The sequence below is a fragment of the Rhodnius prolixus genome, unplaced genomic scaffold (genome assembly GCF_049639745.1).
Source record: "Rhodnius prolixus isolate KJV_2025 unplaced genomic scaffold, Rpr scaffold_1, whole genome shotgun sequence".
Lineage (NCBI taxonomy): Eukaryota > Metazoa > Arthropoda > Insecta > Hemiptera > Reduviidae > Rhodnius > Rhodnius prolixus.
Genome location: NW_027411581.1, coordinates 6,891,584 through 6,919,407, shown reverse-complemented (window position 1 = coordinate 6,919,407; position 27,824 = coordinate 6,891,584). Strand labels below are relative to the sequence as shown.

Sequence of the window (27,824 nt, the reverse complement as noted above, 5' to 3'; positions counted from 1 at the left end):
TCTGGATTAATGAATCAATCACCCAAAAAGGCTGCCCTATGTCTTATGAAGTACTTAACGTGCTCTCTTTTTTAATTTGGCTAATCACTTTGGTATTTTCTTTGTTTTTTAACGTTTCTTCATATTCTTTAAAACATAAAATAGTACTTTGGACGAATCCTTTACTTTGCAGCTTCGGCCCTTTATCCTCGTAATGCAAGTTAGGAATACAAAAATTCCAATAGTTTTGAAAGAAATTCTAGTTTGTTCAGACAGCAAGCAAAGGTTAAAGAATATCTTTAAACTATTTGACCAATAACTTCTTGAAGTTAATTCGATCTGGTAATAATTAATTTTCTACGCTCAATGGATAAGATTCCTTTAGAGTAGTAAAAACTGGTTTTGTTCTTAATTCCAAAGCAAATACAATGTGCTGTGCAGTTGCATAGTATAAAAATATTAAATAATAAATCAGAATATTAACTATTAATATAAAGACCTGCGCTTTAGTTGCAAATTAATGCAAATTCAATAGGAAGAAAGAACATTGCCAAATACAGTTAATTTTTTGAATTGTATCTATTTTTTATTTTTAGAAACTGAACTTAAACAGTCAGAACAGAAGATACACACCAACTTAAGATGTAACAATGAAATTGTCAACAAGTAAAAGCTCTGATGATGACCTAGTCGCCATACTGAAAGCTTGGCAAAAATAAATAAGTAGAGAAATTATGACAAATTGGAAAGAATATTTCTTTTCGTTTAATCAATGAGTCGGTTACCAAAAAAGATTAATGATTTGAATAAAGGCTGGGTTGTACGCTGTCGGCTTTTGTGATTTCTATGAGCACCAATGAAATGTTAATTTGTATAATGCAATAAATAAGTATTTCCCCTTAAAAAAAGTTGAAAATATAACAGTTTCTTTATAGAACCATTAAATAATCGCCCATTTGATTTATTTTTCATCATAATCCTTTATGGAAGAAAAATTATTGACAATTTCTGTCATAATTCATTATTTTTTGGCCTAGCTTTCAACCCAGAGACTAGGACATCTTTAGAGCTGTGGAACATCTTTTTTACAGCGACAGATTTACAATATATGTACATTAATTTGGTATAATTTATCTTATGTTTGTGGACAATTATAAAAACTTTAAAAAAAAAAAGTAAAGTATTGCCTATTTTTTTCAGGGATGCTTTACCTACAACCAACTGCCAAATTAGGTGTCGCGGCCGAAGGCGACTAGCAAACATACTTTACTGTAAATTACTAAGTGTTAACCATTAAATAAAATCCAAGGTCTAGACCGGGAATCGAACCCAGTACAATACATATTAGCTTTGCGGGTCTCGCCTCTAACCGCTCGGCTACCGTGCCATCTCGTAGACAATTACAATATATGTATATATATATTTTTTTTTTACATTTTTATGAAAGGCTGGTGTGTTCACTTACCAAAAACTATGAACAATATTCTATAATCGTTTATTATATTCATATTACACATGTTCGTCCTCTCTTTTAGTTATGATTTGTGGTTATCCCAATTAAGTAATGTCAGAAATAATTGTTTAAAATCCAAAGTTTAAAGCTTTGAACTTTGAGAATTGTAGTAGAGTGGGTCCTATGCCCCACGGCACCACAACCAAAAGAGGCTTATTGTGCCAGCCCCCTGCGGATCTTGTAGATGAAACCTCCCCTACTAAAGAGGTTGAGGACTTTCCCTACTAGTTCTTTTTGCGCTACTATCTCCTTTGGTCTCAAAGAGCCAAAGGTTTCATGGGGCAATCGAACAGCCAGTGAGAGGCCATTTCCTCCTCATCCTGACACAATCTGCACCACGTTTGCGAGCTAATAAGCCCCACCTTGTACAGATGACTATGTGTACTGTGTATTTGGGGTATATATTGCTCATGTTCAAGTTGTTAGGCTGCGATACCTACAGAGACGCCAACTACCCTGAAGAAGTGGCTAATCCACTTCTCCCTACAGGTGAAAATTGTAGTCAGGGAAAGTCATTCGAGTGTTTACACCCGAGTGACCCAAAATACTCACAAGAAAATTTTAGGGATCTACGTAAATATTAAATCTATTTTCATGGGAAGTAAAATAATAAACCAATTTTAATGGCAATGACTCCAATAAAAATACGCTTGAAAGTAGCTTCCGGCACTTTTACATTAAAAAGTTCTTTCAACTGTTTAAATTACCTCTATTATGTTTATTATTTATGGAACTATGGTTTTCACTTAAACTTACAAAGAGATTGTTCTACATAAAATTGTTTTAAGAAAAGCTAAAACATTTAGATATCATATAACAAGAAAAGTTACAATGTAGCATGTTGTAAAGGAATCAAAGAAAAACTTATCCTTTCCGCCATTGTGTAGCACATTTCAAGGTCATCACTATAGAAAGTTAGCTGCACGGGATAAACTATATGATATACACAAGTCATCAACTAAATGGTTAATGCACTCACTCCTCTTGGTACATCTGGGTATTCCCAGATAGAGTTCAAGGACTCTTGATTTTTTATAGACGAACGATACACTACTTTACGAACATGAAGAATGTTGTAAGACGATTAGTGATAAAACCACAAAAACTTGACAATGTAAAGCGCGACAAACTTTGGGAGGAAAAAAATTTGATCTCTCTTTTTAACATTTCAACACTAAACTGAAATAGTTATGATCACTTAGAGCGATCTATTTCTTAACTGGTCACTGTTAAGTTCAAAGGACCAATAAAGATGCTGGGTGGTATAAGAAGATCATTAATAATTATGTTATGCAGATAAATTAAATAGAACAAAAATCTTTGATGGCTCATCACAGCAAGCGATCAGCTGATTCTGTAACCTATGTTTTGAAAAGTTATCTGGGTAAGCAGTAGGAACAAAAAAAAGAAAACTTCAAAAATCGAGTCAGTGTCAAATATGGTTTATTTACATTACCAAAACAATAATAATAATAAACTCTATTAAATAAATACGATATTTTTTTTGAACACATTAAATTAACCGAAAACACTGTAGAATGTTTTAGTGAAGGTGATTGGTACCGGCTTGACGGTGGGTTTAGGCGTGGGTTTTGGTGTGGGTTTGGGCGGCTGAAAGACGATGTTCTTCCTCACTGTGATGTGAGGAAATTTCATGGCTGAAAAAAAAGGCATCATATTACATTTTTTAGAAATATTAAATTTTTCCCTCCCTGATTCATAGGATAGCCTGAATTTTGAGTTATCATTGCCAAAATTAATTAACTTTAAATTCTGGACAACCCTGGGTGTTAATTCCACATCCGGCTTAGTAATTAAATGTATGAAACAGATATTTCAATCTATGCCAGACTAGACCAGAATTACTTATTTTTCTATTAATTGTGCAATCGTAATTTCAGATTCGGACTACACTGTTTGTACATTTCACCTCTGGCTTAGTTATTGATAGTATGGAGTAAAATTTTAATCATTGTAGTAAAATTAGACGAGAATCCTTAATTATGATTTCGATTACGAGTTACGATTTCAAAATTAATTGAAAAATAAGGAATTCTCGCCTTGTTTAACAGGAAAAATTCGAATTTCTTCTTCAAAGTAGTAATTATTAAGAAAGAGGTAGAATGTATACAGAGGGGAGGCTTCATTTTGAGGTACGATTCCAAAATAATTTGAGGAATAAGAAACTCGCGTCTATTTTGACCGGAATTATCAGAATTTCTTCCTCAGTGAATTGTCAACTAAGCCAGACATGGATTATACACTAAGGGTCGCCTGAAATTATAGTTACGATAGCAAAATTAATGGTAAAATGAGTAAATCTTCTCTAGTTTTGATAAAAATATTGAAATTTCTGCTTCAGTGTATTAATAACTAAGCCAGACGTGGATTGTACATCCAGGGTAGCCCAAATTTGAAGTTACATTTACAAAATTAATGGAAAAATATGGAATTCTCGTCTAGTTTGACCGGAAGAATTAGGATTGCTACTTCTGTGTGATAATAATTAAGCCTGATGTGGAATGTACACAGCAGGGGCAATGTCAGCACATCTAGGGGGCCCCCCAATTAATAAAATAAATAAATTATATATATAATTAAATAAAATAAATTAACAAATAGAAAATACTAACCATACTTCAAATTTTTAATTTTTGCCACATAATCGTTAATTTGAGCAAGTTTCTGTTTTTGAAATGCTTCTTTGTTTTTTAAAATTGTTTCAGTCATTTGAGAGACAGCTGCGGCTTTTTTAGCTTTTAGCTCGTTTATTTGTTCGATTGTGAGTAGTCCACAGTTTACTGTAACTACTAAGAAGGTTAATAATACCTGGAAATCATAGAAAACAATCAAAATAGGACAATTAAGTTACAATCTCTTATTACTTGTTCCCTTTAACGTTCTAGCTCAGAATGTAGAAATAATTAACGAAATATTAATAAGAGTTAAACAACTATCCAATAAGAAAATTCGAAGGAAATTCATTGAACGTTATAGTTTAAACTTTTCAGAGCAGATGTTTTAGTTTTTCAATTTTGTTTTAATGTAAAATGTGTATATTATTGAAAGATAGTATAGTTTAAATTTTAAGTTTCACAAAATTTAATTACATTAGCTGCAGCAAGAGAATTATTCTAATTATTGTTAAAACAAATAATCTACTTACGAATGTTTTTAGACAGCTCATGGTCTATGCTGCAGCCACTAGATTGAGCACACTATTGTCACTAGTATTGTTATTACAAACGTGTTTTATAGACAAAATGCTCGAATGACATTGGTGTAAAAACTCTTTCTTTCACTTTAGAGATTAATATCGAAATGTTAATTCTTAACGTAATTTCTATAAATAGGGTTATTGCACTTTTTTTTTTCTAAAGGAAATACATATGTGTAATTTGTTTATGCAATCTGTTAAAAGGCACACTTCAATATGTGTAATTTTTATCCAGTACTACGAGGGTATCCTGAGATTGGTGCTCTTTTAATTATTGAGAGCAAAGATTCTGGCAAAAAAAGAAAAATACTGATTACAGAACGCCTACACTGGATACACTAAATGATGAACATTTTTCGAGATCTTTCTCTAACTTGAATTAGCTAGGCTTCTAACTCCAACTTTGAAAACTTATTTCAATATTACTAACATTATTCAGATTGTAAAACAGCACATTACAATGAAAAAACAATTTTAGCTATAGCAAATACAGAGGCCACAGTAGCCGAGCGGCTATAATGGCAAGGCCAGTAAAGTTAAGTTGTATTTGTGAGTAATGGGTTCGATTCCCGTTCTTACAGACTTTAGATTTTATTTAATAATTTTAATACGAGAATTTATTGGTAATATACACTTGCTGGTCGCCTGAAAAAAAGGCATTATTTTAAGAAATTGCAGAATAAATTTCTGAATCTCGATTATTTCCTCCATTCATTAAATAATATTTACTATTTATATTATAAATAGAATTATCTACCTATAAAATCCATTCATGGCAAACACGACTTAGAGGAGTGTACTATGTTAATATAGCTTATTGACTAAATATGTCTGCTATTGACTATTCAATGTCATCGTATGTAGAAATTTATATCACGTTCACATTTATATGTGCTGTGAATTCTCTGTTAACAAAAAAAATAAATCTACGAAAAGATCTACAAAGACAAAGAATCATGGCTCTTCCTGTTTTCGGCCAACCAACTGTTTTCAAATACAGAGTTCAGTGATTAATAAAGTTAAATGAGCTAAGTAAACAGTGTACTTTTTTTTACATGCCTTGCCGTAGCTTTAGAAAGATGGTTGAACGAAGGTTCCTAGAATGGACTGAAGATTAAAGATATTTGTGGAGGATGGAAATGACCTCTATGTTGAGGAAGTTAATGGGAGCAGGGCATAAGTTTCTATAAAACTGATAGTAATGTAGTTATGTCCAGGTTTGGACTTCCTCCTAAATGTGGATATCCAAATCGATTTTCAATTTCCGGTGATTTTCTCTAGAATCAATATAGCTGATAAATTTTAATTTATCCTAGAAAATGTACTGTAGTTATTTCTAGGTTTAGGCTACACTTTAAAGAGCCATTTCTGTGAATTGTCCATTGGTTTTTCTTCCATTGTAATGGTGTTCTAAATCAAATTTTGGAAAAACTCAGAAGCTTTGTTGTAGTATCAAGAAACAATTCATAAACCAATTTTGCTTAAATTTGGATTCCTAGGAGTGTTTTTTTTTTTTTGAGCTTCATAATATTATTTTAGATAACGTGGCATTTTTTAGAGGGAAAGATATAGTTGTAACCTGATAACTCCTTTTAAAAAAATCAGATTCTTAAAGAAAAATGATGCGCGCAAAAGACTGGAAAGAAGTTAACAAATTATTCCTAACCACATTTGAATTTCCAAAAAATTGGACAAGATCAGCTGATGTTAAAGTGAAAGAGTTCTGTCTGTCCCAAGTAGATAATTAAAAACATGATTGTCATTTTCTAAGAATATATGTAATAGATCAGTGTTGATTCACAAGTATGATAACCTCAAGCTATCAGTAAGATCGAGTTTAAATAATTTCTTAGTGAAACTGCAAAATATGTATTTGCAGTTACACTGGCAGTCTTGTCATTTACAGTAAATTTTGCAAAATCTTAGTTCAAGTTTAGAAAATTATGTATCAAGATAGAATTTGGAGAATTTCACATTATCTGGTGAGTACAATAAATTTTAGCAATAGCTTAAAAAAATTCAATCGCTGAAGTGACCTCATTTTCATCATCTTGGGAAAATCTGTTAGATACAATTTCCGTACAAATCTACAAAGTGCTTTCAAGAAAATCCTGAAAGACTAAATAAAACCCTTCGGATAAGTCCAAAATTTGTGTCGGGCATAATAGTGTCACTCGAAATGTCAAATTGGATTAACTGCCTTATTTCCGTTTTTTTGAGTTATGCTGCGAACACATGTACAAAAACTTGAACGAATCTCTTTTTCTGACTCAGGGGATCTCAGTATTTATGCCTGCTCAAATTATGACTCATTGCAATACTTCTCTTTTAGAAACAGAACGGTGATAATGGATTTCCTATCGTGAATCCTCATCATATTCCATGATTGTGACATGGATTCTGCAAATCACTACTCACTACCCACGAGACTACTCGACACCCGTTCATTTGAGCATCCAAGTACGAGCATCGGGCTAAACGTTCAAACACTCAACGAATTCAGCCACTGAAGTCAAAAATAGTCTGGAAAATTCTCCGTTGCTCCGTTTTTTATACCTAACCTCACAAACAAAGATTTCTTTCGTCAATAATCTTGAATTTTAATCCTTTACAACAGCTCATCCTAACCTTTCAATCAAACACCTATCTTGTTCCGCAATACCAGATGGTACTCCAAGAAGATTTGAAGAGAAGATGGCCTCGCGATCTACTCATATCATGAGAGCAGTATAACAACTGTTCATGATAATGGAGTGACACCACTGGGTGCCTTCTCCACTCAAATTCCTGATATTTGGTATCAATACAGGTGTTAATTCAATAATTTTAACAAAAAAAAAATAACAAAAATAATAATATAATATGCGATGACTTTAAATCAAGGAAAAAAAGGCAATTTTATAAATTAAGAAACTTCTTATATTGTCACTCAAGGAGGGAAATCACAAGCAGTACAGATAAATATTAATAGAGAGACAAAAAAAATCTTCCAAATTCATTTTCTGATTATTTACAATTCAATTTCAGAAAAAGATGCGTTCCCGAAATCAATAATATATCGCGTATTTAACTTATTAAGTATAAACGAATTTGAGGAAAGAGATTCCTGCGGTAGATCTGAATTGATTGAAGATTAAATCTTTAAGGAGACTCGAAGATCAATTCTTCGAGGAAACTGAAGAACAATCTACTCCAGGTTTATCCATAGTATCCTCCTGGATATCCATAATGTCCAAAATAGACGGGGTATCCATGCCCTGAAAAATTGTATCCAATATTATTAGCTGTATAGTTCTGAAAATCTGGTTTTAGCATTTAACAAAAAAAAAAAAAAATCACTTCTCACCATAATATCCAAGACCACGTCCATATCCATAATATGGGATACCACCATACTTTCCATAGCCACCATAACCTCCGTATCCACCATAACCGCCATAGCCCAGGCCATATTTGCCATATCCTAGACCTCCGTGGCCAAGTCCTCCTAATTTACCATAACCACCGTAGATTGGGCTGCCATAACCTCCATAATAGCCACCATAACCGCCGCCATAAAGATATGGTGAACTATATCCAAATCCATAACTGCTCTCCTCTTGTAGATCTGCACTCTTGTCCGCGGTGGTTGTCACTTCTTTGGCCGGTTGTTTATCAGCGGCCAGTACAGTCCCCAATACCAGCAGGCTAACCAGTGTCTGTAAGAGGAACAAAACATTCCGGCCTTTTCTTAGTCCTGAATTCATATCATTATGATTTATAACTTTTTTACAAACAAAAGATTTTAACTAAATTTAAATGCTAAGCAACTTCAGACTTCTAAGCGGTAACTGGGGACCCGATAACTGGCCGCAGGTTTCTTTTTGACCCAGACCAAGCCGAGTGCCCACTTCGAATTTTTGAGAAACATATTTGGACCGAATTCCAGTCCTGAGGAGGTAGTGTAGAAGGACAGGAAATGTTAGTACAGAAGCTAATTTGTGATATGAGGATCAGAGATTATTCACAAAAAGAAACAAGCGCTGGAAAACCCTAAACCGTGCAAAAAAGAAAAGGCGAAGTTTTTCCTTCCGGAACTATAAAAGGAATCGCCAAAATAAGTCTTTTTACAGGTTTTACACCACAGGGTTAATTAAACTAGATTCCTTGTACAGACTATATCAAGAAGAGGAAGGTCAAACGATGTCCTGTTTAAGATCTTTGACTACTAAAAGGAGACCAACTGGCAGTTGGTAAACGCCTGGACTTTGTAAAGAAGGAAGGCTTGGCCTATTAGATCTTTCAAGAAGTTGGTACACCTCTATGGCTGCAAGGAAGAGGACCCTCTCAATATGTACAATAAATAATAGTGATTACTAGAAATCCTAATTTTTGAGAACGAAATCCCTCGAAAAAAGCTAAAAAAAACTATTTGCATTAAATTTGGATATGTTAACTACTTTCTTTATAATCTATTAAATCATTTTAAACATTTTTTCCAAAAAAATTAGTAACGTACCATAGGATTCTGGGACGAAGAATGGAACGAGACGTTACACTGTCACATTAGTGTTTACCTAATTCAATTTTTTTGGCAAGCCTTTATCTTTTTAGCAACTGAAGTTCAGCAAAATAAAGAAAGAAAAGCAAGAAAGTTTCCTAAAGCTTGTAAATTTTAGGTTAATTTTTCTTTTTAAAGGGAAATTTAAAGGGACAGGCAAACAGCATCACTTTAAATTTTACTTTGAACGAATATACTTACAATTCTCCAGTTGTACACCATGGTTGTAATGAAGTAATGAGAATATTAGTCCAGCTGATGATTATATTGGTAATGATGTCTATTGTACGTTACAGGATCCGTTATATATAGGTGGGAGAGACGGACCAAACAGGTGGAAGGGTTTGGACAAGGGACCCAAACAAATGAAAATTATTAAGTGTGACCAAAGAATCCAAGGCTGGCTTGAGCAATGGTTAAACGTTGGCGCACAGTTTAAACCCTTTCTAGTTTTTTTTTTTAGTGCGTATTTAAGCGTGTGAATATGTGTATTTTGTTTACAATATTTTTACATTTTTATGAAATATTGACAAATCTATTTAACGCTCAAAAAAAAAAAAGTAAAGAAGTCATGAATACAATGAACTACAGTGAAAAGACAAAAATAATATCGACACCTGGACATTCAATCTAATAATAATTATAACTAAAAAGAGAGATAATCTTTGGTCGATAAATAAAGGAAAATAACTCATAAATAAAGAATAAAAGATAAGATGTTTATTCTAACGTAATAATAAAAGGTTCGCAGAATATCCAAGGCTATTAGTGGAGGTTTTCGTTTTGTTTTGTTTTTTTTAATCACATTAAAAAGTGCATTCTAGTCTGTAACAATATTTTGTTTATTTCTTTACAGTTAATTACGTTTTAAAATCTTTTAAGACAAAAATAAGACAAAAATCTCTCATTCTTAAGATCATAATGTTAAAGATTTTTATCTTTAAACAATGGAATCTCTTGGCTGTTTTAATTTTAAGAATAGTGCAAGAAGGTAACAAATGTGTAATTACTTAGGGAATATTGAATATTGCATTATGTTAGGTCAAGTGCTTATTCACGGAAAAATCTACCTTCTCCAAAATAAGAAAACAATTCTAGTGTGAATACTCGACTTACCTTCAAATAAACACAAACTATTTCCTGAAATTTAGACCATATGGTCACCAAATTATCAAAATGCACGATAACCGAGCGATTAGAGGCGAAGCCCACAAAGCTTATATTTATTGTGGGTTAGTGGGTTCGATTCCCTGTCTAGGGCCCTGAATTTTATTTAATTGTTGATAAATAGAATTTATAGTTGTGTGTTTTGCTATCCGCCTCCATCCTGGACATTAAGTTGGCGTTGCTTCCATATCATCAAGTGCACTCTATTAAGGAATTGTTCACTTTAATATTGGAGACTATTCATTCCTGGTACAGATCAACATCTTGCTGTGATCTTCGATTCCTCTCTTACCATCACCAAGCTCATCGATAATATTCAAAACCTTTGTGGTCTTTCTTAAGAGAAATACAAAGTATTTCAAAAATTAACAAACTTCAGTTCTAAGACTCTATTGCTCGTTGTTCGGTTCTAAGTTGGATTATGCCTCTAAAATCTGGTCTTCACATTATCATGTGTACTCTACCACTAATAAAAGATTACCAAATTAACTTCTTAGATGCGTAGCTTTCAAGCTCAGTATGTCTACTATTGATTTAGATTGCGGAAATCTTAATTTTTTAAAAAATATATATGATCTATGCAACAGAAGAATAAAGAAATTTTCTTGTTCAGTATAATGCAAAACATTTAAAGAGAATTTTGAAAGAAGTAATTTCATAAAACACCCAAATTTTTAAAGAATAAATTGTAACTGATTGACCAATGAAATAGATTTTACGATCAACCAATCAACTAATGAGAACTGTTTGAAAATAGGGAATTGGTGATTGGTTATCTAGCTGGATTGCCCCGCGTAGATCCATGGTTCGAATCCAGCAGCTGGCCCTTAGATTTACTCCTGCTAGCAGCTACTTTCACATCTCTATCTGGTGATAAAATAGTTTTGTCTGTAACTAGAGAATACAGTCCGCAGATTGACAGCGCAATAAAAAAACAAGCCCTGTGCACCAATGGCCACAAATGTTGATGCGCATTGAATTATGTTCGAAAAAAAGAACAGTTTTTAAATGGAAATACATATTAAATACTGTTAGCATGTATTTTATTTGTGATTACATAAGTTTCTTATAAATACAGATTTCTCTGTTATTTTACTTTTTGTAATTATCATTTTTTTCTATTTTAAAATTAAGTTTCTGTAAATATTTTTAGTGAAAATCTTAATTGTATTGCTAGATAATGCATGATATAGTAAGCATAGATTATTCTATGTATGTTGACTCCCTTTTTACAATAAATTCTAAGTTTCAAGGTGATTCAATTACTTAAATTGCGAATTAAGTCGCGAGAGTTGCCCCTTGATAGTTTCAATAGTTTTACCCATAGCATAAGCAGGTGTAAAGTTTTCTTTTATCACACTATTCCAGCAGCCGTCTGCTCCGTAATTTAGGTATTGCTTTAATTGGGCAAAACTAATGTATTTTTCTAAATCTGATTGCCATGGTCAAGTTTACCTTACCACTGTGTCAAGCTGTTGTCCTAATTCCATTGTTGTCTTATTCTCTAATTCTTAATTATCGTTGGCCTTGTTCTGGGAGGATGGAGGGAAGAGAAAATAAGCACCTTTTTTGTCTCATAAATTTCGTGATGTTTTGCTCTTTGAAATGGAGAAAAAAAAGGAAAAGTGGTACTACTGTCTACTTCCTTGTTCTCTTACCTCTCTCTAGGAGGAATAATTGAAATCGTGGAGTCAGTTTTTTTTTTTGTTTACACCGGAAATACTCATGATGAGATCTAACAGATTTAGAAAAAGTAATGATTGAGTTCAGCTAACCAACAGGTTATCCGATAAAACTTTAGTTTAAAATCAATATTATTTCATTGAGTGCATTTTCTCATGATATTTTTGCGATTTTCACGAAAATGCTTCTATCGATTATCGTTATTCGGGAAGAGTCATTGCAGAACATGCAGTTCTAAAACTTTGATTTGAAACCTTTTTCAAATTCAAATGCAATTTAATGTCAGCACACTTCGTGAGTCTAAACAAAAAAGACAATGCCCAAGGTTGTAACTTGCACAATATCTTTAAAATGAATTAATACTAAAGAGTTAATGAATAATAATATTATAATGAGATTGGAAAAGATGGTGGAATTACTTAAGGGCCCCGAAGAGCCCATTTAGGCTAATTTCGCAAATAGTTTGCTAGTTCCATGGTGTTTCTTTTGTAGGTGAGTAAATATGTGTATGTTGATGTGTGTGATGATGAGCTCGAATTTGCCTGTGGGTACGCTAAGCCCAAATAACACAACAAACTACCTCTGCAGGCCCTACATATAAAAGTGTGATTGTTAGGAGTGTCGGTGTAAATGCTGTTCCTGTTGTTAGACTGGGATACCCGCAGAAACGATAAGTTCCCTGAAGAAGTGCCTAGTCCATATCCTCCCTAAGTAGTTGTCAATGAGGAGGAAGATTTCAAACATATAATAATGATATGTCCACGTTATGTACTAGAAAGGAAACGAATGTTTGACGACATACGGTATTTAGATGCACCATTTCGCTACGAAGACATAATATTCTCCAGCAACATCTATGTGCTTAAATCTATAGCAGAGCTAGCAATGAAATATGAATGTATTTAAAAGATATAGCCGATTAGAATGAATGCAAGAAAATGATTAGAGATGTGATTTTAATTACGTGATTTTAATTTCGGTTAAGCTATAAAGATGACAGGAACATAGAGTATTGATCCATCCATTAGTTGTAAGTTTGTATGTAAATATGTAGTTGTATATAGTAGAGGGATGAATGTGTGAAGCGAATGTATTTATAGGTAAGAATGAAGAGTGAGTGATATTCTAGTGATAAGCACCTAGACGATGCTGGCTGTGTACATAGACGATGCTGGCCGCATGGCGAAAGCCAATGCCAAAAAAAGGAAAATAAATAAATAAATAAATGACCAAGATGAAAATTTAAATTTTCGTTCAAAGATCTGTGCCTTCGGTTATCTTTCAGTGAGCTTGGAGGCTATACGTATAAAGAACAAACCTTGAGGTAGCATTTCTTTGAGTTCCTACTTCCCTTTATCAGTTTGCCTTTTCTTTTCATAGTAATTGCTAGGATATGTTTGAATCGAAACTTTAATATTTTTAAAGTCTACGCAGCAACTATTTACCATTTATCAATTATTATTTATCTACGAAATATAAAGAACAGGGTACTTTTAATAAGACAAAGAATCTATTCCATCTTAATCGATTCCTTGTATGGTCAGATGAAGCAGATTGGATAACAAGCGCGATATAATTGATTTAGTAATATTGATCACCCTGAAACTACCACGCTTGTTATCGCATGAACTGTTGTAACCTTCTGGAAGTCCTGTTGACATTAGGTATATAAACGTGGACACACGTGTGTGATGTATTCGCTTCCAGTTTCGGTTATAGTTCGGGCGCATCTGGCTTCCCACTATGGCTATGCACAAGATAATCGTTAGTATATTTACTTTTCAAGTTCTCCATTTCCGCCCAGCTGTGCTAATCAGAAGAAGTTCAAGACCATATCATATTTTTGAAAATATGTTATTACCGGAAATAAATATTTCAAGTAAGACTTGAAAACTCGCCTTTCTCTACACACCAAAAGTTTCAACTAAGATGTGTGCCTTCAACTATTGCTAATGTGATATAGAGGTGTGCTACTTGAGTGGAATATGAGTCATCTGGAGCTGCCTCCGCCTTTCTGATTAAGTATTGATAGTAAGGTTATATTCTAGGTTAGAGTTTGTGTCTGGTTTGTAATTTAATTGAAATAGAACTTATTTCTGTGAATTTGGGCGTTTATCTATTTATTAGCTAACTTCTTTGTCCATAATCCTTAAATTGTTGTTAAGCCAATGTTTGAGTGTTGTGTGGCTAAAGTTTTCTCCAAATGTAGCGAAGTCTGTACAGTGTAGTAGCTGGGTAGTTGTTGCAGATAATCTGTTATTCAAGTTGTGAGTGGGTTGTGTGTGATCCGATCTTTAATTTTCCTGATATTCGGACTTTTGTTGGGTATTAGCCTGCCCTAAAAGTGTTGGTTGACTATTTACTCAAGGCCTATTATGTAAGGTATAAATACGTATTCTTTTTTTGTTAAGCAGATTTCCTGGTTTTGTATTGCACTGGTCATTTGTAGGTAATCTGTTCTTCGGGCAAATTTCCGTTTTTGTTAATGGTTATGACTCGTTCAGTACAGCAGGTTTTAATTTGGATTGATCTAAGACGTCTATTCCGAGTAAAATAAAAACTGGAGCACATTAACAGGCCGAAAAAGCAGCAGCGATAAGCGATAAAACTACTCTCTCGAGATACAGTAAGCGAGAACTTGGTAAGGTCCAAAATAACTGACTAAGACACCTTGGGGACTAGCCTTCAGGATCATGATAAACCTTTGAGGCAGTTTATCACGTAGAAGTGGAAAACTGCGCATGTTCTATGGAGGCTAAAACAACTTTTAATGTAGAACGTGAACGTTTAAAGTGCCAGATCAATTTCATTTGATTTACTTCTTATGCATTTATTTATTATTTAGGATGTCCCTTCTAGTTGCACCTCTGACACCTAGTAATAAAAAAAAGTAACTTATTTCTTATGTTCCAGCTATTTCTATGTGTGCTCACTTACACATTGGCCGATGATGAAAAAGTTAAAAGCGTAGAAAGCGAAGAGAAAAGCGTAGAAAGCGAAGAAAGCAAAGAGAAAAGCATTGAGAGTTTGGAGAAAAACATTGAGAGTATCGAGAAAAGCATTGATAGTTTGGAGAAAAATGATAAAGATTTACAAACAGAAAATTCCTATAATTACGGATATCCGTACAAATATTACGCAGACGGATATGGTTATCCATATGGATTGGGTTATGGTAAAGGTTATGGATACGATTATGGTAAATTTTATGTCCCAACTTTCAGCTATGGTAAAAAATTTGGTACGTAATTTAGATTAGTTTTTTTTTTTTTTTAAATATGTACTTTCATTACTTTCTTATTTGTGCATAATTATGTTTAATGTTTTCCTAGTCGGTCCTGGTTACTACCCTTATTATGGAGGACCTTACCCTGGTTACCACTCGTGGAAGGGTGGCTACTATCCTTGGAAAAGTGGCTACTACTATTCCCCACCATATTATTACGGCAAACCACTTCATCCATCAGCCTATGGATACTATTAATAAAATAATTGGGAATCTATAGTTTTGTAATATTGCGTAGCATAATGCTTTCTAGATTTGAGTATATTAATGTTAACTACCTATGCATCTATATAATATAAAATAATTTTTGAAAGTTTGTTGTTTTTTATGGAATATTTTTATTTTGGTACATGAATCTATAATCTAAGGTTCGTCAGTAAGTATAGGACCAGTGTGCAGAGATTCTTCATAATACATTACCAGCTTCTGGACAGTGTTCTCTGGTTGCAATCAGATGACGGAGGTTTCTATGGGGTGAGAATCACTCTAAATTCGTTTAGCTGTCAGAATTCGAAGTCTGTTCAAAGTAGTCCATTTGTAGCAAAGCTTCAATACTTCTTAGAAAGGCCTCTTTAACTCACAACCCTGGCCAGTGCTGTCTGAACGAGAGAACACTGCTCAAAGTTATTGCAAGACCCCCATATTTCTCGTTTTAGTGCTTAAAAAAAAAATAGTTTTAGTCATTCTTCTTCGTTTTGTTTTTAACCTGACCTTGCTCCTTCACTTATTCCGATTCACTGATCAATTTTCGTTCGCTCGAAAAGAAGTTTAGAAAGGAATCGGTGGTGAAAACAGGTTGTATAGGAAGTCTTTGCCTCTAAAGAACTTTTGTGGTACGGAAGAGGAATTGAATGAATAGCACGGAGCAGCCTGAAGTGTTCAAGAGATATTGATTAAAGTAAAGTAAAGTAATCGCCTATTTTTTCAGGCGGGGCTTAACGTCCAACTACCAATTAGGTGTCGTGGACGGAGGCGAATAGCAAACGTACTTTACTGTAAATTTCTTTTATTAACCATTAAATAAAATCCAAGGCCTAAAGACCGGGAATCGAACCCAGTACCACAATACATATTAGCTTTGCAGGTCTCGCCTCTAACCGCTCGGCTACCGTGGCGCCTAAGAGATATTGATTATTTTTGAAGATCTGTAACTTTGATTCGAATTAGTTTCCTAGGGGAATTCATTTTACGACATCCTGAGGAGCGATGGGGTAGGTGGAGTAGGTATAGAATCGTTTTAGTTTGATGTGAAGTATTAAATCTGGATTTTTTTTTTTTTAATTAAAGGCGCGTTATCATCTGAGTACATTGGCGCCAGGAGCTTTTTTCAGAGCACTGCTAGCCCTTCGGTAGTGTACATAGGTTACCGTAAAGGTTGTAAGAAGCTTCTAAAAAAAAATTCTAAGGCCGACAGCTGGATTCGAACCCTGTACACGCTAACCACTGGACTAATCTCTTCCCTATTAATCTGCTTTTTGCTGTTGACATTCTTGCCAACTTTTTCTTGCATATTCTGAGCAAGCCACAGCAGAGCTAACATCGTCAGAATGTAGAACATCAAGAAGTCTAAGCAAAATGTTCGAAATCATTTTTAAACAAATAGAAAATTAAACTTTAGAAAACAACTTTTATTGATATTTTACAGAAAAAGAAATAGGTGAGATACATTAAGGTGAAATATACAACGACATCTTGCGGTTGTTCAGCTTACCACCACCACCAGTCGTAAGACCATGGGTACCAACTGCTGTAACCTCCATAGTACGGATACCAACCACCTATCACATTTAGATCATCGTTAGGTCGCAACATTTATCACAATAGCTGATGGTTACTACAACAAGCACAGTTTGGCTGCACCAGTTACGCAATTACTTCCGATATACACAACTTATTCGAAATCGGCGCGTATATACAAGTACACCTGTACATGTTGTAGCATGTATTTTTTTAAATCAAGTTCATAGCATACAGAAGACAGACTTACCATATCCCAAGGATGGATATCCCCAGTATGTGCTGTAGCTGTAAGGATATCCCCAACCGCCCCATCCTCCATAGCCGCCCCAACCTCCCCATCCACCGTAGCCGCCCCATCCACCGTAGCCGCCCCATCCACCGTAGCCACCCCATCCACCATACCCATAACCATAAGACTCTGCTGCGCTAAGATCCTTATCCGATGGGGAACGTTCTCGCCTAGGAGCGATCAAACCTTTTGGCGGACCTTGTTGCAGTGGAGATGGCGGACCTTGCTGCAGAGGACCAGGTGGAAAAGCTTTCAATGGTACATCCGGCCGTATTTTCTCTGAAGGAAATGCTGTGACCACTGCCAGCAGAGTGGCCGCCAACAGTGCTACCTGGAAAGCCATAAATAAATCAGTATAGCATCATTAACATACATTAGGCGTGAACTCAAAGAGAGCAATCCCCAAATTGGACATACAAGTTGTTGTTATAGAACAGATACTAACTAACCAAAAAAAGGACGGTGGAAGTCCATCTTCACACGAGTGTCTCTTATAGAACTGTTTACCATTCAAATTGTATTTCCAAATCTAACCAGACAGCGCCATCCAAGATCATGTCCGCTTGCTTTTGATCCTCATAAAGCGTAGTGGAGTACTTACATCTGCACTCAGAGGTAATCTAACTCAATAATTTCACTGACACCCTCAATTACTCACGCAATGCATATAAGACTGCAGAGATAGTTAATAAGTGCATCTACATGGATTTAGCCAACCCATAAGTGGCAAATCCTAACACATGACTCTTTTGGAAGCCACAACAGTTATTTTAGGAGGAAGTAGATTTTCGACTTACAGCCACTCCCCGTATTAAAAATGGAAAATCTTTAATAGATTAACAATTGCACAATAACTTTTGTTCGATTACGGAAATCGTTTTGTAGCAATGGAATCATTAAGCTTCAATTGAGCAGTGTACAACACATCTTCACACTTTGGGCAACTCGGCTTCATAATCTTAAGAGCTCATAGCAGCGAGTCCGTAAACAGCACCTACTATCTACCTTTTACGTCCATTACAGAGATTACAGACCATCATAGAGCTTTAAGTACCGGTGAATTTCAATTTAAAGTCACTCTTTCTGAGTATCCAACTTCAGCAACGGGAGCCACACTTAACTCTCACAGATTTTGCTCTACAGATTTCTTACTGAAAGTCTTTTTTGTGCGGACAAAACAGGCTGAATTCTTGCAATGTAAACACGGCAGTGGAATGTGTGCAAAGACTTAGATTTAAAGCCACAGGTAAGCATGTGCACATTCTCGATGAACACAAGACTTACAGGGTAAAATTAGAAAAATGTATTATTTGTTCACGATATGAAGATTTTCTCCTAACCAGGTATGTAACTTTTCTCAATTCGCATCTTGGATGGACAACTTGACTGCATAAGTTAATTTTCTGTACAGATCTTCAAAAAGCACTGAGTCTTCCTTCTGTATGTTCTTTAAAAACCTGCACTGTCCAGTTTTTAAAATAACGAAAAGAACGAGATCACTTCCGTTGGAAGTACACCTGGTGTTACAGTTATTAATTTTATTTAAAAACTTAATTTAAAGACTTAATATATCATCTCAATGTGTAAAAAGTATAGAATGCAAATCTTGGATCAAAATTCGGGATGGACAAACCAGCCAGTTCATTTTATGGTTCAACATAAAACAAAGAATGGAAGGATTCTCAAAAAATATTAGATAACTGTGGACTCATTTTTCAGTCGTTCCCCAAAACGTCCAATATCAAGAAAAATTTAGGTCAGTTATATACTCCTGTGCTCCTTATACTTAAGAGTTACATACTAAAAATTTAGTAAAAAATTAAATTAAAAACTTACTACTGAGATCATGGAAGTCATTCCGTTGTTTTCTATAAAAACAAAACAACAAAGGCACAAATAAACTTCTGCAGTCACTGTTCTTTGTAGAGAAGAACACTCAACTTTGTCTACAAAAATTTGTTGACACTAACATTTATACTAAATTAAGATTCCCCCGTAAGCTTTGTCATTGTTCTTTAATCAGGAATGTTTAAAGTGCGGAAGATCATCAAGGACCTGGCCGACAGTTAATGACAACTAGGAAAACATAAAGGAAAACAATAATCAGGTAGGTTATAAGGTGCACGGACTGTTGGGATTGAGGTAATTGACACTGTAACCCTGTCCCTCATCGTAGCCAGACTTTATCCGATACGCGACTTAATAATGGAAAAACAAAATAGTCGCATTAGTAACTGGACTTACGCAATAGTTATAAGTGAATATCCATCACCCAGAACAATGACAGGCCGGCCAGTATACAATGCCAAAGTATTTATCAAAGTAAATAGGACATCGATGCCCGGCGATCACAAGAAATTACTATCATTTGTCACATTATCTTTTTACTGAAAGATGGTCTACCGTCTGCAGTATTCAGTGTTGCTGTTCGTACTGCACATGTAATCATGTCGGGTGAGTCAACCTAACTCTAATATACAAGTACAAAAATTTAAAAGTTTTTAATTTTATTTGATTGAGTAAGTAAATATGAGTTACACATATTGTTTTAACATTCACCAATACTCTCCACTCATTACTAAAGATTCACTTCCCAAACTATTTACTCAAATAACGACCGCTAGCTTCCTTCTTCCACTCAAGGACCAATTTTTTCAACTTATAACCTCAATTCCTCTCAGTAATGAGTTGAATATCTCTTTGGACATCAGCTGAAATCTTCAATGTTGATATGAATGATAGACTAACCTTGCAGATATCATTCTTTTTGTCTCTAAAATCTCATAAAATTTACCTTAAAAAAAACTATAAAAGCAGGTGACTCATTAAGACAGTGTATTACACCCCCCTACACAAAGGTCAGTTTGTTAATTTACTTTGTTACAGTTTCCTAATCAACTAAATTACTTCCTTCATTCTGAAAGATTTACGGAGTATAATGAACAGTGAAGATAATAATGCAGATAACTACAAAGAGTGGACATTTTTTGCTGGAACCGAATTCTAAGCAATACCTGACAGGAAAGATTCAGTTTATGTAGTGGCTAAAAAAGCTATCTGCCGTAGTTCTACAAGAAGCCTACAATGGTCCTAATGGCCCAAAGAAATTAGTACGTCTATTTGTCTTATTCCAACTCTTTGTTGGCTGCCTCATAAGTAGGCAGGGCAGAAGATAGACCAACTTAATAATAATGTAAAAAATATTATTGTTTAATAAGCCCTAAAGATAACCTAATCTCTAGATCGAAAGCTCGGCAAAATACAAAAATCATGACTGAAAAGCCATAAAATATACTTTTGCTGGAGACTCCTAAAGCGCCATTGAAACCAGTGATAGGAGTGGATCCCTGGAATGCTAAGATGATGATAACTGGGCGTTCCAGGATTCATTTAAAGTACCGCGAAAACTTTCCCCAAATGACAATGATTGTTCTATTTTTCTATTAACCAATCTAAATGTAAACAATATGATGTAGATTCTAATTGGTTTTATGAAAAGCAAGTGGTCAAGTGTAATTCATTCATAAGTTATGTAAACAATAACAATGGCTAGAAAATACCGCCAGCTGACCTTTACTTTGTACCGCATGTTCCACACTTTTCGTTTTACCACAAAAACATACACAAACGTTTTGAGTGAACGTGACTTTATCCAAACGATGAATGGTTATTTTGTAACAGACGCAAGAATTATTCGTCAACTGATTTTCAGTAGCAAAAATTTAACACAGAGCTCTTTTATGATGGATTGATTAATACAAATCATACGCTACCTTAATTATATGAATTGTCAAGGAAGGTTGAACTCTGGGAAGGTAAAACGACAATTCCAGGGAACAAGTGTAGCAGTTCTCTTTAAGAATTTGTAGTTCGAGGGCTTTGGTAAAGCAAAAAAACGAGAATGTTCTAATAATGTTTCATGAGATGGAAACCTCTTATCTACGTGCCGATGGCGGGGACAAAATCATTCGAAGCCACACGTTAGTAGCTTAATACCAGCAAACAAAGACAGTCAATTATGTGCAAGAAATCTCCCCAGAATTAATGACTCGTAGACTTATGACCGGGCACTGCTGGTTTAGAAGATAAACGCGTGCCTGATAAGACGACCGATAGGGGGACATTGCAAGTTTAAGTTAGCTGACACCATGCTATTCCTCAGCTATTTCCGGGACGTGGAAAATGAGTACTGAGTTTGGGCATTCTTAAGCTCAGAGCTGGATGATTGGGGGGGGGGGCAACAAATCGGTGAATGTTTTTATAATAGATAGCATTGATGTCGGGCGATTGATTTACTCTCTTCCATATTTGCTTTTATTCTCGTTGCTGGCTAATTCTGCTCATCCTGACTCATAACCGACAGCGCATTCTAGTAGTCAGTGGCAGAGTTATGAACGCACTATACAAATAAAATACTCATTCAGCTGTATACATTGAATTTGCTTCTTCGTTCTGGCAGAATTTTAAATGTTCACCAGAAATACCTTCTAAAACCACAGCATCTCTAAACCGCTCACCTTCTTCGTAAAGAGAGCGACGGTAGACAGTTGGCTCTTCCAGATAGTGTTGAAGATTACAATAATAAATAAGAAAAAGCCCTATGACTGTTTCACATGTTAATAAGTATACAAGATAACCTTCAGGTATTCTAGTTTGAACAAGTCTATGAAAATGTGTATGTCCGCCCAAATTCAATGTAGAAAATGCCTCTCTCTTAGAAGATTTAATCCGGTAGGCAATCCTTCAGGGTGTACTAGAAGCCAATTGGGCCAGCCGACTTACGCTTTGATAACAACTATGAAGAAAAGGGGGACCTCGTCCGAGTAACAATATGTTACGGTATGACAGGTGGTCACACTCGGCCGAACAAGGCCTTGCCCCTCTCCTCTCTGGGAGCGCTACTGCCATCTCAAGCTTTACTAGTTCCGCTAACCCTGCATATCCTTGGCCTCGAGTCCCATAACGAAAGTAAATCTGTCTTTTTTTTTGTGGTCACTATTTATTGATCTTCGTGTGTGTGTCCCATATTTATGGTACCTATAATATAAAGGTCCATTAATTTGATCTGGATTACATAATAACCAGGAGAATGCAATAAATAACAATGACGATTGAAACGAAATATTACTTTTTAAACAGGAGACGTCGACATCTGAATTCACACGAGGTGGGTACTCATAGACATACATCAGACGGAAAAATTTTCCATGAACTGCCGTCTCCGTCATTTGTTCTCTCATTTCATCATCAGGACAGTAAGGGCTATCGGCCAGTAATTTCACGTCTTAGTTAATTATAGAAAAACTGATGAGGATAAGGTTTTCTTGTATACACAGTTGCTGCAAAGAGGCAGTCGATCGGAAGCACTAGGAGAATTTTCTACTACCAACAAGATCACCGCCAGCAAACGGCTCCAGGCAGACTCCGTTTGCCCAGACCCTTCTGCGCTTACTAACTTCTAAGCTAATCTCATCACTTGGAAATTGAAGGTATTCCTAATATTAAGGTGCTTATTTACCGGCACAAAGTTTGGTAGAGAATCCTCATCAAAGTTTAACGGCCGGACAAGAATCATAGTCGGTACGCTAACAGGACACCGCAAGCCTAAAGCCCTCTTGATCTGATCGCAAGTTGATCGTAACAGATGTTGCTTCTCTGGCGGGAAGTAACCCCGCAAGATTGAGATAACTCACCAACGATCAAACTATATCAAGGGCGCCTCTCTTGACTTTGAGACTTGCACGAAGCCACATTGGTTAGCGCTGGCTGTTACAGGAGATTTTCTAACAGATCCTTATAGGTCGCGGTGACCGTAATTTGCCTAGCCTCAGTTTCTGACATTCGCTTTCATTCGGGCTGGTTAATTTCATGCACTCAGGAACTGCCGCCTTAACCCTGGCGGGGAGGAACTCCGAGTCATGTCTGTTTCGTATGAGTTGAGATCTCAGAACTGCGTGTTGGCTAGGATGTGAAAAGTCACCAAGCACCCTTAGGAAAATTCCACCCCACGCGGAAAACTTCGTTTAGGAAAAATAAAAATTTACTCAGACAAAATTAAAACTTCTCAGGCGATTCCACGCGAGTTTTTCACACCAGAGTTTGCAGTAAATATTCACAGTGAAATATTCAGTGAATTTTCACGATTTTAATTAAGATTTTTATATATTTATATTTAAATGAATGATCTAACTGCGTGGAAGGCAGTGAAGCTTGAAGACGGTAAAGAATGACCCACTCCCAATATCCTTGAACTATTCCTGGTCACAGCCTGCCTACTATTGTTATTTTAGGCAGGGATATTGTCTGCAGCATTGTGCATTAAATTTACATATCTATCGCGTCTTATTTTTTTGTAATTGATCAACACTTCTCGTGCATTCAAAATTGGGTAATCCAGGTTTGATTATGATTCATAATTATTTTTACCGTCTCTTACATATGATCGCTTCCTACGTTTGTTATAGTTCCGGAAAATACACTTCTTGAAATCCTCGAATTCCCTCCCAAAAAAATGTGTTTGTTCCTCACCTATCAACTATAATCCCGTTGAAAAAAAGTTTGTAAGACATAATCTCATACGTATGACGTAATTTATGACGTGTTCACTTTCTAAATAGATCAATAGAAACACAATTAATTGTTATTAATTAACACTTTTCAATATAAGAAATTAACTTAACAACCATTGGCTCTTTTATTTTTCGATCTAGAAGCAGTCTTATTAATATTGGCCAATCGGATCCGCTAGCCAATTTGAATTATTGAGAGGTACCTAGAATTCCTATTTTAGTCACATGAGCTACCGCCAATCAGCAAGAATAAACCAAGTTGCGGATTTACCAGCATTATTGGAATAGAGACTTGTACAATATTGAATGATACAATAAAATTGCCAATTTTACTTAAAATTTTTATAATTTAGATATTTGTTTAAAAATAAAGCTAGCCGAATCGGGTCCTAACTTCGGTCTCATCCCGAACTAGTTTGACAACTGTCGATTTGGAATATCATGTTTACTTTGAGAAATTTCCATTTTACAATTCCAAAACAATACCTACGCGTAAAACATGCGTATCCCTTAAATACCTACTAGGGTTCTTTAATTTTATTTCAGCATTCGTTCAATAAAAAAGACATACATACATAGAAGGATGGATCTATGTACCAACTACTTCCGTCATTTTCAAGATCCAGAAATAATTTATTTCCAGTATATCGAAGATCAGCACGATTGTAATACTTCCACAAAGGAAGGATGAGACAAAGTAAAACGTTAGATCAATGTAACCAACATGCTTCTGTCGGAAATCTCTGGTAACTCAAGCATTGGATATTTATGTTTTAATTTAAATAATTACGGTTGGACAAATTTAACTCCTATCAACTATTACCTAACTTGACTGTCACACACAAAATACCATCTCACCAATTTGGGTTAAGATCAAAGCATTTATCAAGAATTTATCATCAAGTTAAGCGAGTAACTGAACATATCGTGCATAAACTATATTTCTAGATTTAGCGGATGTGTGATTTAACTTGATTGCTTTACAAAATTAGTTAGACTTATGTTCTTAATTACATTATTCAAATCAGACGATCTTTTTAACAAGACCTAATTTTCTGGGTAAGATTCAATAACTCGACGACAATTCCCGCGAGCCTGCCTCAGGGAGCAACAAACCCTTTACTCTTCAATTTCTACTCTATGGACAGACCTAAACTTAGTAAAACAAACTGTTCATTATTTTTGGTGACTGAATTATAGTTTCAATAGGATGAAAAATTAATGCCAGTTTCAGTCATGATTATGCCGACCTTTCGACCTAGGGACTAGGGTAATCTTCAGGGCTAATTAACAATATACTGTTTTACATCATTAGAGGGTTGGTGTGTCTTCTGTCTTGTCTGTTCATGGTCAGTCCATTAAAAAAGAATAAAAATTCATTTCAAACAAACAATTTGTGGAAAAGATGACAAACAAAAAAACTTATTTAGCATTTGTAGTCGATTATGAAGAAAAGATTATGGAATAAGTTTAGGTTAGGTCGAGTCAAAAAAAAAAAAAACTATTGGGGAGACAATTAAAGAGAAAAGATTAAAGTATACATCATAAAAGTTCAGAAATTAATCCCAAAAAAACGATTTGGGGAAACCAAGAATGCTTCTTTGCACAAAAAACAACATGGGAAAATTAAGACTGCTACTTTGAACTTATAGTCGATTAAAACGAAGAAGTTAAAGGATAAATTAAAATGGTTGACAGAAATTTAAAAAAAAAGAAAAGATTGTTTCTTTGTACTCATAGTCGATCAAAGAATACATCAAAAGACATAGAAAACAATTTAGGGGGACAAAGACGCCTATTTAGAATTTATAGTCGATTAAAAAGAAAAGACTAAAAGGCTTAGAAATCAATTTATATACTTTTTGTAGTAATTAACTAACACTAGAGACTAACCAAGACGTAGCATTAATATTAATTTGTAAGTTATAAATAAATGATAAAATGCTATTTTCATGCAAGAATAATAGAAATTGAAAATAAGTAATTAATAATAAAGTTTTACCTTGTTTAAAGTATAACCAATTTCATCAGCACTTGACACCTGACACTAGTTAAAATAATTCACAACACTAGTCGCACTAAAATTTAATATCACGCACTAAATATAACTTGAACACAATTTATAAAATACAACATCACTTTGACACGCACTAATATTCACTCACTTAAAAAATAACGTTAATTAAGATACATTACACACTTTTTAAAGATGGCCACCGGTAACTGGCCAGGCAGATCAGCTGGTAAATGTAGGTTATCTAAGCAGATGACCAATTTTTTTTTATTTTTTATTTCATTTTTTAATCTGCAAAAATAATATATTTTAATTTTAAAGTCTGAATTTAATTCAATTTTCTAAAAACAAGATGTTTAAAAAATATATAATTACTAAAATTATACAATAGAAATTTAACATATTAACTAAAATTTAATTTTATCTCTTCTAATTTCGGTAAATAAATACATATATGTAAAAATAAATTAATTTAATTAATCTATTTCTATTAATTTATTACTATTAAATCTCTAAAAATAACAATAAGTAATTATTAATTGCTAAATCTCAAATTATGTTAAATTTCGCAATTAAACTAGTAATAAACCTAATGCGGTCTTTTCAAGGCTATAATTTGTTAAGAAACTCCTTTTAGGAAGTAAATTTGACAGAAGACTTCATGAATCAAATGCGTCATCATTCCAACATTTGGACATTAAATTGAATCGTATAAATTTTTAGTACATTTAGGATAAGTGGAATAAAAAAACATTAACATTAATATTTTCCTCAAAAGAAAAAGGAAGAAAAGAGAAAAGTGAGACGGAGTAATAACAAACGGAGAAAAATAAAAGGAACAACGACTCCATTGTCTCACTGGTGGCCAATGTCATTCATGTTCACATATTGTGACTAATATCGCGTGCCTGTTATTGAGACACAATCGTGTCTAGGCCATGCACACTTTTCTACACAAACACAACAAGATTGTACGTGTAATAACAACAAATATTTCCCATACTTACATTATAATGCAATAAATATACTGAAAAGAGATATTCAAAAATGTAATGGAAGGGAATCTGTACAAGACGGAACATTCGATTAATTATGTCCCGTCTGTAAAAATGTGACATCGATCACCGAAAGAACATACTAATTGTACATCTAGTAGACATAATAGGCCCTTGGACCTATTCGTAAGGCCGTGTCTCCTGCTGATGGTTTCGGCACAGTTACTTTAAACAAAATTGCTTAACTGTTTCTTTTCCAAATCATTTTTTATATACATTTATTAAATTCTAAGATATAGAACCGTACTCATTTGCCTTTTGACAATTATACTATTTAAAATTACCAATAAAATAGACTAGTATTCTACCCAAACTTGTATGAGATTCTCACGAGAATATCCTGGGTTCGAATCCATCTACTGGCCCAAAGCCATTCAATTTCTGGGAGCTATTACTTCCAGCGATAGAGTGCATTGTGTATAATGAAAGATCACTGTTCGGAGGTATCATTACTAAAAAAAAAAACCTTTTATTACAAAGAATTAAAAAGAAAGAAACATTGTGGTAAACTAATTCATTAATACATCCCCCAGGTATCCTCTAAAAAAAAAAAAATTAAAATCTGATATTAATGAAATCTTCACCAAATTGTAGAGAACAGTTTTTTCTATAACTGATATAAATCGCATTGTTTTAGTGATAATACTTATTGAGATATAGAAGGCTAAAATGTGAAGGTTTTGCAAATGGTTCAAATTTCAAACGTTTACAATTCTGTTCCTACTGTTCCGATTTCAATCAAATCTTCACTAAATTATAGAGAAATGTATTC

At 34.4% G+C, this 27,824-nt stretch overlaps 4 protein-coding genes across 6 annotated transcripts; 1 reads left to right on the top strand and 3 right to left on the bottom strand.

The window, feature by feature from the left end:
• Positions 1 to 2,918: 2,918 nt before the first annotated feature.
• On the bottom strand, positions 2,919 to 4,877 carry LOC141451203 (uncharacterized). Its single transcript, XM_074122406.1, has 3 exons — positions 4,659 to 4,877; positions 4,126 to 4,321; positions 2,919 to 3,150 (listed from the first exon to the last, which is right to left on the bottom strand). The coding sequence occupies exons 1-3, from the start codon at positions 4,677 to 4,679 to the stop codon at positions 3,011 to 3,013; spliced, it is 357 nt and encodes a 118-aa protein (XP_073978507.1). The 5' UTR covers positions 4,680 to 4,877; the 3' UTR covers positions 2,919 to 3,010.
• A 1,655-nt stretch (positions 4,878 to 6,532) lies between these two features.
• On the top strand, positions 6,533 to 15,698 carry LOC141453438 (uncharacterized). 2 transcript variants are annotated; one of them, XM_074126691.1, is made up of 3 exons: positions 6,533 to 6,691; positions 15,013 to 15,340; positions 15,432 to 15,698. In XM_074126691.1, the coding sequence occupies exons 1-3, from the start codon at positions 6,653 to 6,655 to the stop codon at positions 15,581 to 15,583; spliced, it is 519 nt and encodes a 172-aa protein (XP_073982792.1). In that variant the 5' UTR covers positions 6,533 to 6,652; the 3' UTR covers positions 15,584 to 15,698. The 2 variants fall into 2 exon arrangements, with proteins under 2 accessions (XP_073982792.1, XP_073982801.1); XM_074126700.1 differs by lacking the exon at positions 6,533 to 6,691 and adding an exon at positions 13,828 to 13,863.
• LOC141453444 (uncharacterized) lies at positions 7,606 to 9,856 on the bottom strand. Its single transcript, XM_074126715.1, has 3 exons — positions 9,451 to 9,856; positions 8,056 to 8,407; positions 7,606 to 7,966 (listed from the first exon to the last, which is right to left on the bottom strand). Exons 1-3 carry the CDS (start codon positions 9,469 to 9,471, stop codon positions 7,908 to 7,910), a joined length of 432 nt encoding a protein of 143 aa, XP_073982816.1. The 5' UTR covers positions 9,472 to 9,856; the 3' UTR covers positions 7,606 to 7,907.
• Positions 15,699 to 16,771: 1,073 nt separating the features above from the next.
• Positions 16,772 to 26,435, bottom strand: LOC141453428 (uncharacterized). Of its 2 annotated transcripts, XM_074126651.1 has the most exons (3): positions 19,251 to 23,431; positions 17,373 to 17,745; positions 16,772 to 17,163 (listed from the first exon to the last, which is right to left on the bottom strand). In XM_074126651.1, the coding sequence occupies exons 1-3, from the start codon at positions 19,269 to 19,271 to the stop codon at positions 17,093 to 17,095; spliced, it is 465 nt and encodes a 154-aa protein (XP_073982752.1). In that variant the 5' UTR covers positions 19,272 to 23,431; the 3' UTR covers positions 16,772 to 17,092. The 2 variants fall into 2 exon arrangements, 1 of the variants encoding a protein (XP_073982752.1); XR_012457991.1 differs by lacking the exons at positions 16,772 to 17,163; positions 19,251 to 23,431 and adding an exon at positions 25,986 to 26,435 and having other exon boundaries at positions 17,608 to 17,745.
• Positions 26,436 to 27,824: the final 1,389 nt, after the last annotated feature.